Here is a 12,869-nt window from a genome sequence, read left to right on the forward strand (position 1 = left end):
TGAATCGTATGGGTTAATCATCCAACACCCCACTCGGCAATAATATTAAATGTAAACATTTTTTTAATAATTCTTTAATGATAAATATGAATATATTTTTTTTTTAACAACACTGCCACAATATTTTTGCAACATGAAATCAAATATTAAATAACATCGGTTTCTTAAATATTATGAACCACATAATTATTCAATAATTTATTGTTTTATAAACGTCAAATCAAATATATTATAACAATACACTTTGTAGGCATTTATACTATTTTCCAGCAAACCTCGACAAACGTTTAGAGTATAATAAATGTTTTAAATTGATGGGTGGCATCCGAGACATTAGTTAGTTGATGTGATATAGTGTAAATGGGAATTTCGTTGTTTGTTTTGTAAAAACAAAGACAAGATAAGGTTAGTTTGTTTTGCTAATGTTGAAATGCGTGTGTTAGCCGTAAACGTATGTGTGTTGTATGAAATTCATAAATCATACACAGTTTTTTAGTGAAATTGTTGTCGTACATTAATCACACGACAACGAGAAAATCCTAAGTTAGTAATATCATTTAGATTGTACTATTACTTTAGTCCACATTCCCATAGATCAACCGTACTCATGTAATATGACAACTGCATAGAGTTGGACGGACCTATTTAACGAAGTAGCTATACTTATTATAGGGATTAGGATGTATAATGGTATGTGCATGTTTCGTGTTTTGTTGTTGTTACTTTTTTTACACATTGTGTGTGACGGCGATTCTCCTTTTGTTGTTTCCTATACCACATACACATTCAAATACATACTAATGTTATATTATTATATTATAAACTCATTTACAATAGTCATTTAGGTCTCCCGGTAAGAGCAGCAGCGTCAAAACGAGTCTAAACCATTTTTTATGCGACTGTTTTTTATTAAACAAATTATAATTATTGTTTGTTTTATAACTGAGTTAGTAATTTATTTATTTATTTACTTTTTTTTTACAAAATTTATGCGGTTTAGTCGGAAATACTCTCATGCTCCGCGCCGGTAAAAAGTAAAAAAAAAAATAAAACTCCCAGAGGGTAAAAACTAAAACATGAAAATCAACTTGAAATGTGTCCCCTCGACAAGGGAATGTTATAAAAATCTCAACGGTCACTTTTCAATATTATTCATAAAGTGTAGTTTAATCAGCTTTTCCGTAATTAAATTAAAAAAGGCATAAAGCTTTAGTGCGTTCTGAATTTATGAAATTGCGAGAGGCAAATTATCCAAGCAGTTAGATAACAATATATTATTTGGGATCTGTTTGAACAAATGTCGTTAGTATGCACACTGATTGAATGATTGGAGGATAATAAGGAGAACTCTTTATCTTCCACTATCATCTTATTAGTTACCATGTTTTATTCCTTGGCCAATTTTCTAATATTTAATTATTATTCCCTGCAAACAAATGATTTTAAATCATATTGTAAACTAATTCACTAAGGCTCGTTCGTATGTAGTTTACAGTTAAATGTTAAAATGGTTTTAATATTGAAAAAAATTAAATATATAGTGTGATTTGTGCATTAAACCTAATATTTTTTTTTCTGTAACACGGCCTTTCTAATCTAAACATTTACAATAGATTTTTCAAGAACTCAATTGACATGCTAGCTATTATATTTAAAAAGTTTCACTTGCATTTCTCTCAATCTATAATAGTGTGATATCTTAATTCAAAATGAACATGTTAAACAAAATATATGTTTACTGAAACTTGTTGTGACGCATGCACACATAATCACACGAATCTTGTCTCAGCACTATTAGGTATTATTTATACAAATAAGAGTCAATGGTTATTTTATAGTGTTTTATAAAGAAGGAACATATTATGAAATCCTGCACACAAAACCAATAGCCTGTCTTCTCAGCTCCTCATCGAAGCTAGAGACAACACGAACATTCCTGTATTTATTTTTATTTTTTATTTTTGATCATGTTTTTTGGTTGTGCGTTTTGTTTGGTTGCATGCTGAGTGCGTTTTTGTTTGTTTTTGTTTTCGTTGTGCCTTGCCCAACACCAGGAGATCTGTTAGCAGGCCTAAGCAAGTTCGCCAAGCTGGCACGGTCGGTGACCAGGAGCAAGACCCTGGTATCGCAGTTCTCGTCCCATCCCGTGTCCATCAAGGATTCGACCAGACACGTGCAATCCCACTTAGCGCATGTGAGTATGATGTCATCGAATCACAAATGAAATTCATATTTCAAATTATTGTTCCTATACATAACGATATCATCAAAAATTAATATGAAACCTTTTTACTTAGTATACGAATACTAAATTACTATGAGAAAATGTCTATTATTTTTTAGTATATATAATGTTATGTAGAACAAAAAATGAGATAGATGTCATTATTAAAGTCTTAACTTATTGGTGTCAACAAAAATAGTATGTTGATAAATCTTTCAACCTTACGAAAAATAACCTCAATTAATATTATTATTAAAAGTAGTTCGTTGTTGTTATTTATTAATATTGCTGTACATCGCATAAATCAGTGGGTACATGTTTATTATAAATGCGTCGGTAACTTATTCTAATAGGAACCGCGTTGAACATTATAAATTATTCATATTAGCCGTTGTCGCTAGATCAAAGGGGAAGTGTTAAATTATATATCAAACTCTGTAGTGTAATTAATTTCATTTAATCCATAGGTCTGTTGCAGAATGTCTAGGTCCATTAATGACACGTTTAGTTATTTTGTTTATAATAAAACGACGCCCCCTGTTTATTCATCAACATCGAGGCTTAAGTATTGTTCGAGCTAACGCATTCATTGGTTTTATCTCATTCAGCGATTAACTCATTTGAGGATTATAGCCCTTAATTTTACATAAACTAACATAGTGTGTTATCCACTACATTACAAAATTGCAAACATGACAAAATAGATTACTACGAATAAAGACTATGAACTAATAATGTATAGGTTTTGACACGAGCCATTGTGTTCTGATAAAATGTATTATCGTTGGTTACAGTAGTTTTCATAATTTCTTCTTTAATAACAATTATTACTGATTATAGATTGCGATGTACCTACTAGATAAGATACAACGATAAGAACAAAATATGATGTACCTACTGGGAAAATCGATACGAATCATTAATTTTTATTTATTAGAAAATGTTCTATTGAAATTCCAACGATGTGTGGATAAATTAAGACATATTAGTTGGATTCGTTTAGTTAATTAAATGTACTTGACGACGTGTCTGTTCGAATACAAATCCTAATACAAGCTTGATTTGTAGATGATGAGCCTAAATGCGGACGTGATGCCACAGTACAGACAAGAGGCTCCCAAAACGCCGCCTCACATCCTGCTGCACTATTGTGCATTCAAAGCCATCTGGGACTGGGTGATTCTGTGCTTGACGTTTTACACGGCAATCATGGTACCCTACAACGTGGCATTCAAGAACAAGACCAGCGAGGACGTGTCGCTTCTGGTATTGGACTCCATTGTCGACGTCATTTTCTTTATCGACATTGTGCTCAACTTCCATACGACATTCGTCGGCCCAGGCGGGGAGGTGGTTTCTGACCCAAAAGTGATCCGGAGAAACTATTTAAAATCGTGGTTTATTATCGACTTGCTGTCCTGTCTGCCGTACGACGTGTTCAATGCGTTCGACCACGACGAAGAGGTGCGTAGTAAATATAGTTTGTACTCACACTCGAAATAAAAAAAAAAATAATATTTCAAAAATAGTATTACAAAACGAATGGGTCCAAAAATTGATTAGGCGCAGCTAGCGGGGGAAAAAACAAGTAAATTAAAAAATAGAGTAAATGCTTATTGAGAAAATATAAAACAGCGTGGTAACAATTAAAAAAAACATAAATATTATTTCTATTAATTTCGCAATAAAAATGATAAAAAAAGTAAAAATAAGTTTTAATTATAAAAATGACTTATTAATAGGCAGATATGTATTTATCATTTTGTTAATAATTAATTTTCAAATGTACCAAGTTGTTATCCATTTTAGTTAAATACTTTTTTTAAGAAAACAATGGATTAAAACACAATATTATTTTTTTAACAACGAAATTGTTTATGAAAAGAAGTAAGAATTAACTGCAAATATTAATAAAATAGCGTGTCGTGGTATTTTAAAAATACGTTGTTTGAATATTGGTTTTGCCGTTTTTCGATTTCGGTCTCATTTTTTTTTATATAAAAATACTTAAGTAGTTCGCCAAATTGTTCTCAGAATATAATACGGTGTTGGTGCAATGTTACACGCCATAAATAATGATATCAATAAGGTAGGTAAACGATATAACATTTTGTACAATATTATAACGTAGTTAGTATGGATACCCTTTTGATAAGCATACCCAATGTAGTTTGTTGATTCTCTTCGGCGTTATTACCGTATCGAATTTCCGATTTAGTTTCACGACTTACAGCAATAATTGTAACTCGTCCCGTCGTCCTCGCCTTGACGGTATTTCCTACATCCATCTTTTCGTCAAGTGTAGTTAGTTTTCAAAAACGAAATGCCTGCACCCGTTTATACAAGATCATCCCTCCTCGATTATCATATCAAATTACATATGAAAATATACAATTTTATGTTATAAAGGTTAAATAACAGTGAATTCAAACGGATTAAAGTGTAGTCGTGGGTGTTGCTTCCATTTTAAACTCAAATTAGACGCGTATGTTATAAAAATAACATTGAATATATTTTAATCATTTTAGTTATGTAATAAAAAAGTACACGTTTAGTGTCAAATAACATGGTATGATGACAACAATACAGATTGTTGGATTTATATATTTTGCGAGAAAGTAATATTATGTTCGTCATTTCAACACGACGATATTATATTTAGATATCCTGTCGGACATTGCAGGCGTATGCTATATTGAGTATGATTTTGAGTTGAACTTTTTCGATTATATTTAATATGATACTGCTGTCGTCTTAAATCCGAGCTCAGAACGTTGGTGTCGTCCTTTTGACATAGCAGGATCAACTGAAAATTGCACAGACTGTCAAAAGATCTGATATTAAGACATTATCCTATGTTATCTATTCGAACGTGTCCACTATAAAGAATAGGAGCTTAGCGGCGAATGTGACTATAACCCTTGCGCACATAAAACCATAAGCCACCGAGATAAATCCTACATCCAAACAGATCCAAAAAGATAATTACTTACTTAAATATCGCATGATCTCTAAAAACAATATAGAAAACTCAAAACGATAAAGATGTTCATATCGATAATGAATTGTAGTGTATAAATCCCCTTACTTTATAAAAACAAAAATGGAGTGTACAGTGTTCAACGCTTCCATAGGTATAATTACATAGTCATAAAAGGTCTAAAATTAAAATAAATGATAAAATATAATATGAACTTCGAGAATAACTATGCACGTCTTCAAAAAAACTCTACTTTATGTTGTTTAATTACTCTCAGTTTTCTAAATTTAATTAATGGAAATACATTTAGGTATGAAACATAAGTTATTTTAATATTTTTAAGATAATAGCACATGAATAAATAACTGCATTCAAAACATTTTAAGGTGATAAAATAATTTACTTAACATGCGCCATTGGTTATAAATATTTATAGTTAATGAATAAACAAACAAAATAAATAAACAGAATATTTGTTTAGTATATATTTTAATGTAGGTTATTAAAATAATGATTACAATCTACCTAAACTCAAAATATTTATCGATTTGATATAATTAAAAAAGAATACACGAGAGGATTTTTTTTCTCAACTATAACATCATAATCTTAAATGTTAAAACGTGATTTTGATCATGTTTTTGTGTAATTAATTATACCCAACAAATAACTATTAAGATCAAATGCATTTTTTTATTTGACGTTTAATTAAAATTTATAACACAATAACATAATAAAACTAAAAGCTTTTTGTTTGAAATTTAAAGTTATTTATTTTCTAAATTATAAGTATTTGTGAATTCACTTTGAAATTTGAAACTATATAATAATTTTTTTTTAGAAAAAGTACAACGTTAACCTCTTTTTCAAATAATGTGAGATAGCTTTAATTAAAAAACTTAAAAGCATAATCGGGAGAAAAGCAACCTGAGATAATTATAATAGTTTTACATTGACAAAAAACTGAGAAATATTACTTTATGTTTGTTTGCAAGTAGAAGTATTTTTCATTTATGTTAAATTCTCAATAGGTGAGAATATTTGTTTTATATAAATGTTCATGCATAAGCCTTTAAATGAGTAAGGCGTTGGAAAAAACAAGACAAAAAGACATTAAGATGAACCACAGGATATGTTTTCTTCTTTTCCCAAATTGAATTTTTGATTCATATTAATAATTCAGTGAACAGGTGCAAGCATATAGCGATGCAAAAATAATTTAAAATAAAAAAATACAATTTTCACTTTTCAAAATAAAAATATAAAAAATGTCTTGTATTTTTCTAAGGAATGGGAATTAAGTTTGCTTAGGCTATGATCTACGGACAAGAAGAAAACAAATCGTATTTACTTGCCGGTTTAACCAATATTGTCTCGGGAATTGTTTTCCATGGGAAAACCTTCGTTCAATTTATTTTATTAACGTTCTGTCGTGCCGTTTGTCAGCTGCAGTTTCATTTAGGAGACGCTACAAAACAGCGTGGAGTAGGGAGATAAAACGACATTGACGGTTGCAGTAAAAATAATTCGACCAGGTTTCCTTCATTATGCAATGTTCTTCTTTTATGTCATTGCCGCATTAATATCTGTATTATTAAAAGCACGCAAAAAAAGAGAAAGAGAAAAAAAAAAACCCCGTAATAATGAAATTCCGTAATTTTCGGATCCGAGTACTAAATGGTACGCGACCGTCGTTTGCCGAAGTCTTACTACTAAAGCGTGTCCGCTATACGTTAAGACAACATTATGAGGAACTAATAAAACTTGAAAGACAACTCGTTATGCGTGTTCTCGAAACAACTTTATGTTTTTATTAACAGATAGACGACGAACCACGACAAATGATTGCGTCGTTTTAAATTTCAATCTCCTAATTCTAATTCTAATTTTTATAACAACGCAAAATAAATTGAACGCATAAATAATATAGTCATATATACGTGTGGACGAATGATTTTACTAGAATTGTTGTAAAAACGTAATATTTTTATTGACAGGATAAATTGTAATGTAACAGAGTAAACAAATTATACTTATGAAATCTACTTGGAAGGAATATGGTGATGTGTGGTATCGTTGGGAAAAATAATATGAACTTAAATCCCGTAAATACCTATACCCTCGAGATATGTATTATAATATTATGACGTGATGTCTTATCGCGATTCAAACTTATGGGTCGGTATGTAAAGCTTTTAAATTCGAACTTTTGGTATTCGCTAAAAAGTTTCTAGCTGTTGGGCGACGGGCTTCCAAAGCAGCCCTACTATAGTCACCAATCGACTTGATAACAGTTTAGTATCTCAACTAAAATCTTAGAGAGTAGCCTAGTCGATTGCCACCACCAACCGGTCCGACGTAAAATGTGCTAACCGGTTGATATAAGATAGACATTTTTTGTTTACACAGGTGTTTCCGAAAGATGACGAATAATTTTTTTTTTCCCAATAGGGTATTGGAAGTCTATTCAGCGCATTGAAAGTGGTGCGGTTGTTGCGGCTTGGCAGGGTAGTAAGAAAACTTGACAGATATTTAGAGTACGGAGCAGCAATGTTGATACTGCTGTTGTGTTTCTACATGTTAGTCGCTCATTGGCTCGCCTGTATATGGTACTCCATAGGTAAGTTTTTATTGAAAAATTATCACAATAATTACAGTATGTATATTTCGTTAATTGCAATTAAAGTAATATTTACAATAACGATAAGTGCGTTCCAATGTTAAGTTTTTCGCTGACGTTTAGAAATTCTTTCAGAGTTAGCCGCCGTTTTTACTTTCTCCATATTCTCTGTATTGCAATAGTCGTGCTAACCATCAAAAGTACCCTAGAGCAATCGCTTTTGGCCAGCCCTCCACAACCACATTCCTTCCCTTTATTATAAAATTGGCGCCATCTTAATTTATGCCTACTGCTGTCGTATGCCTATTATTTCGCTGTTATAAAATTACAGAATATAGCACGCATACCGAAAAAATACCGATTAACATAAACCATACATAAAATCGTATAATGGCGGTATAAAAAGTAAAATAAAACTTGGAGAACATTAAAAATGCGGTAACCGTAATCTGCCTCTATTATCGTCCATTAATAAATCATTTTTAGGTATAACGTTTTTTTGATATTTCGCCATTTTGTGTACTCGTGAAGTGTTAATTTAAGAAAATGTTGTGATACTAAGTTAGTACATCAAAGCCGACAGTAACTGGTGTCATGTTGGCATTTGCTTCTGCCGGATGAGTTTCCATACATTCCAATCAGTCGTGTAGTAGATAGTGTATATATGGGTGGTACACGGTGTTTTGTTTCTTCGAATTGAAGTAGACGTGAAATGCCTCGTACGTGTTTTTTTTTTACATAAATACATTTCATGATGAATTTTATATGAGCATACATTTTAAAAAGGGAACTCATTGATTTTTACTAAAAGTTGAACTTCTAGTTTCGTTTTTAGCAATTTATACGGTTTTAAGAGTTCTCCAACATTATTCCGCGGCTAGGTATAAAATATCATGATTTTGAAAAATATAAGAGCAAGAGCTTAGTTGACGTGTGCTGTATTCTATATACCAGCATTACTTGGGTACAATGAAATATGCTGAACAATTGAGCTCTAATGGATGAGAAACCAAAGCGGTCAGGTGAATACGCGCATCCAACAACAATGGTCGGTACCCAAGTATTTAAATGACGGTATGAAGTGAACAACAGAATCGCAGAATGAGAATCGACAATGGCTAGCTCTGAAAAACGGACTCCGTTATTAGTCTGTTGCGCCAGCGAAATTCCATAAGTCCGTGTATTTGAAATATTATAGTATACTTTCTGGGTTTTTTTTGAAAATAACATGAAATTTTACTATTGGCCTGTTGCCGCACCAAACGGTAATAACGTGTTGAAACTCTTTCTCCAGGTCGGTCTGATGCTGAAAACGGAATGCAGTATTCGTGGCTATGGAAATTAGCCAATATAACCCAATATCCTTACTCGTACATAGTGACCGCCCATTCCAACTCCACCGAACTCGTACACGGGCCACCTAGAAAAACAATGTACGTGACAGCACTGTATTTCACCATGTCGTGTATGACCAGCGTGGGGTTCGGCAACGTTGCTTCCGAGACGGATAACGAAAAGATCTTCACCATATGTATGATGGTCATAGCTTGTAAGTGCAATGATTCAGAATCGTTTCATTGGCGCGCACAATACAAAACTAACGTTGCCGCCGGTGTTGTGTGATCGCAACAACAACAGTTTCTAGACTGGTATCGTTGTACGATATGATTATAATGTTATTGTTATTATTTGTGTGTTACAGCGCTGTTATACGCCACCATTTTCGGTCACGTCACCACCATAATCCAACAGATGACTTCGGCCACTGCCAAGTACCACGACATGCTGAACAACGTCCGCGAATTTATGAAGCTCCACGAAGTGCCCAAAGCTTTGTCCGAGCGAGTTATGGATTACGTAGTGTCTACGTGGGCAATGACCAGGGGTTTGGACACAGACAAAGTACGGATTGACTAATTGATTGCATTTGCTGTCTTAACGGACAATGGCGGTGACGGGTTTACCGCATTCCGCAACTGATTCTACTGTTTTAGAATACAAATATTGCAATTTTCGCTAAATAATTTACGACCGCTGAACGTTCTACTAGATCCACAATTTCGGGGGAAAAAAAAAATTTAACCAAACTACTCATTCCCGTTATCGTTAAGATCGGAATGTCGCGTTTTCGCTAAATTGATATTTTTGTCATTCGTTGATTTACAGGTCTTGAACTATTGTCCGAAAGATATGAAGGCAGACATCTGTGTACATCTGAACCGCAAAGTGTTCAACGAGCATCCCGCTTTCCGTTTGGCCAGCGACGGCTGTTTGCGCGCCCTTGCCATGCACTTTACTATGAGCCACTCAGCGCCGGGTGATCTACTCTTCCACACCGGCGAGTCTATCGATTCGCTTTGTTTCATTGTGACGGGTTCTCTAGAAGTAATTCAAGACGATGAAGTTGTCGCCATCTTAGGTAGGCAGCCATCTAGTGTTCAAACTAAGCTCCAACAACGATTTTCGTTAGTCGTTGATATATTATATTAGATGATCCATGTGGTGATTTAACCACCACATTACATTTTTAAAAGATTATGATATTGTAAAAAAAAGTCGGGTTAGCTTAAAATCATTATTACTGTAATAATTATAGTGTAAAGTTGCATAGTACAATTACTGAAAATGAAACAAATGTTTAAATTAAGAATTTAGGTACATTTTTTTTTATATTGAAGAATTGTAATTATTAAAACTTTTCGATTCTATATAAAATAAAATAATATATTTATGTAGGTATACTAATAAGTTATGGATAATAGAAATTTTTTTTTGTAACATATGGCTTATGAGTTAATATTATATGCCAAATATTTCACTCAGGTAAAGGAGACGTGTTTGGCGATTCATTTTGGAAAGATACGGCACTAGGTCAATCGGCTGCGAACGTCCGTGCCCTTACGTACTGTGATTTGCACACTATCAAAAGGGACAGGCTTCTAGAAGTGTTGGATTTCTATCAGGCGTTTGCTAACTCATTTTCAAGGAATCTAGTACTCACTTATAATCTTAGGCATAGGGTAAGCATCATACGCACAAACGTTACAAATGTGTCCAAGTTTAGTTAAATGAAAGAATTCGGATTTCTAGCTTATATTCCGCAAAGTGGCAGACGTACGACGAGAGAAAGAATTAGCCGAAAAACGAAAAAACGAACCACAGCTGGACGAACAACGTGATCAACTTGTGCGAAAAATATTTACCAAGTTCCGAAAAGATAGGGCGCCCAGTCAGGTACCTGGCCTGCAACAGTCTGACGAGAACAAAAATGAAGGTTTGATTTTTATTATAGTTTCAATTATTATTAAATACTTACGGACGAAATTCGTTTTTAATGCTCAGGAACTGTGGCCGATCCTTCAGATGTCGGTGTTGCCGGTGGTCGACCTAAAGTATTACCGCTGGTGTTAAGACAGCAGAGTGAAGATCAACAGGCTTCGTGTTCTACTGGGCCAAAAGGTACCTCTCCAAAGCCTGTCCCGAAAAAGGTGTCCAAATGGGGAAAGGTATTGGGCGGGGGCAACGGAAGCACGGACTCTGCGGACAATTCGGTGGTGAGTTTGCAAAGTGCTCCGGCCAAAATAAGAGATTCGCCGGGCAAGCAGCAGACCGGCAACGGGCACAAAGTCTTTCCAAAACTACAAAAAGTTTCTACGACGGTCGCTGAACCATTTGCTGCTGCTGGACAGCAAGTTAGGACCATCGAAGAGACGGACGAAAGCATACGGCCTCCAGGGTCGGAATCGGAACAGCAGCCTCTGATGATTTCGGTAGCCACATCCACGGATTCCACTTATGCAATGTCACCACCACCTCCACAGTGTTCTTCACTCATATTGCCACCGCCGCCTCTAGACCAAGAAGATCTGTCGGCAAAAATGCAAGACCTAAAGACTGACGTTCATTCTATAAACCTGAGGTTAACTACCATCGAGGCGATGATGCAGAGGATATTAACTAAATTAGACACGTTGGCTGTGTTGCCCTCTTCGCTACCATCGCCTGGCGTATCCGATATACATGGTTGTCGGACTAAAAGCACAGACGACCTGAGTTCGCCCATGTTGCCTAAGTTACCGCTAATGGTCCGGCGCCGGCGTAGCAAGTCTCGAACTAGGTCTACTTCTTCTGTTTTACCGCCGTTCAGACCGTACAGCCCTAAGGATTCGTCGCCACCCCCGCCTCCCAGATCAGAATCGCTCAAAAAAAAACCTTGCCCTCCCAGGCCAACTGACTTTTTGTAACATACAATTCACCGTTGAATAATATAAATTAATGTGTACCTTAAGATACTTTAAGTGTAATTATATTATTTATTAAAATATATTTATGTATAAAATATTGTAATATTTTTTTGTTTTCTATGAATTGATAAATACATTTTTTTTTAAATTAGAGACAATATTTCAGGGCTCTTAGCAATCAAAGTATTATTGTTGGACGAACACTGAAACTTTGGCGAAAAAATCTTTGTGAATTTGAATTCGATGACTTTTTTTTTAAACAAATTATTATATTTTGTTCATTTATTAAGTAATTTAGACATCACTATTTTTTGTACTCTAAAATAATATTATTACCTATACTTTAAACAAAAAGACCAAAAACACCTAAAATACTATTATCTTTATTTAGTATTACTCAAACTATAAGTGCTAATTAGTGATATTTTTAAATTGAAATTGTATTAATTAATAAAGTAGGTACCATTTGTAAATCTGACGATCATTTCAAGTATCTAATGTTATTTAAATTAAATAGTGTATGATGTGTTATATAAATTCTAGTCATTTCTCAGTTGTACTATTTTTGTTGAAATTTAATACATTTATAACAATAGACAATGCCCGATAAACTTTTTTTAACTTGTTTTAATTGTTATTAATTTATCACAAGCACAATGATAATTATAGATTTTTTTTTTTAACCAGATATTAAATTAAGTATTAAACTATTAGATTCTATATTATTGTTTAATTCAATCATTTACGATAATAATAACGTTATATTTTTATTTAGTGCCTTCGCCAGTGCAATACATTTAT

General features: G+C 33.5%; 1 protein-coding gene across 3 annotated transcripts in view; it reads left to right on the forward strand.

The window, feature by feature from the left end:
- Positions 1–12,571, forward strand: part of LOC126846101 (potassium voltage-gated channel protein eag) — a 92,400-nt gene extending 79,829 nt beyond the window's left edge. For 2 of the 3 annotated variants that reach the window (XM_050585233.1, XM_050585234.1), the window contains exons 7-15: positions 2,055–2,194; positions 3,293–3,688; positions 7,656–7,824; positions 9,119–9,373; positions 9,527–9,726; positions 9,991–10,243; positions 10,648–10,844; positions 10,915–11,098; positions 11,167–12,571. In XM_050585233.1, coding sequence (XP_050441190.1) covers positions 2,055–2,194; positions 3,293–3,688; positions 7,656–7,824; positions 9,119–9,373; positions 9,527–9,726; positions 9,991–10,243; positions 10,648–10,844; positions 10,915–11,098; positions 11,167–12,068 — 2,696 coding nt within the window. In that variant the 3' untranslated portion in view covers positions 12,069–12,571. The remainder of the gene's footprint in view (positions 1–2,054; positions 2,195–3,292; positions 3,689–7,655; positions 7,825–9,118; positions 9,374–9,526; positions 9,727–9,990; positions 10,244–10,647; positions 10,845–10,914; positions 11,099–11,166) is intronic. The other variant, XM_050585236.1, reaches the window with a different exon arrangement.
- Positions 12,572–12,869: the final 298 nt, after the last annotated feature.

This window comes from Adelges cooleyi, unplaced genomic scaffold (assembly GCF_023614345.1).
Source record: "Adelges cooleyi isolate 19-005CV unplaced genomic scaffold, UGA_ACOO_1.1 ACOO_flye_CR_arks_rails_tigmint_CR_PRNA_9, whole genome shotgun sequence".
Lineage (NCBI taxonomy): Eukaryota > Metazoa > Arthropoda > Insecta > Hemiptera > Adelgidae > Adelges > Adelges cooleyi.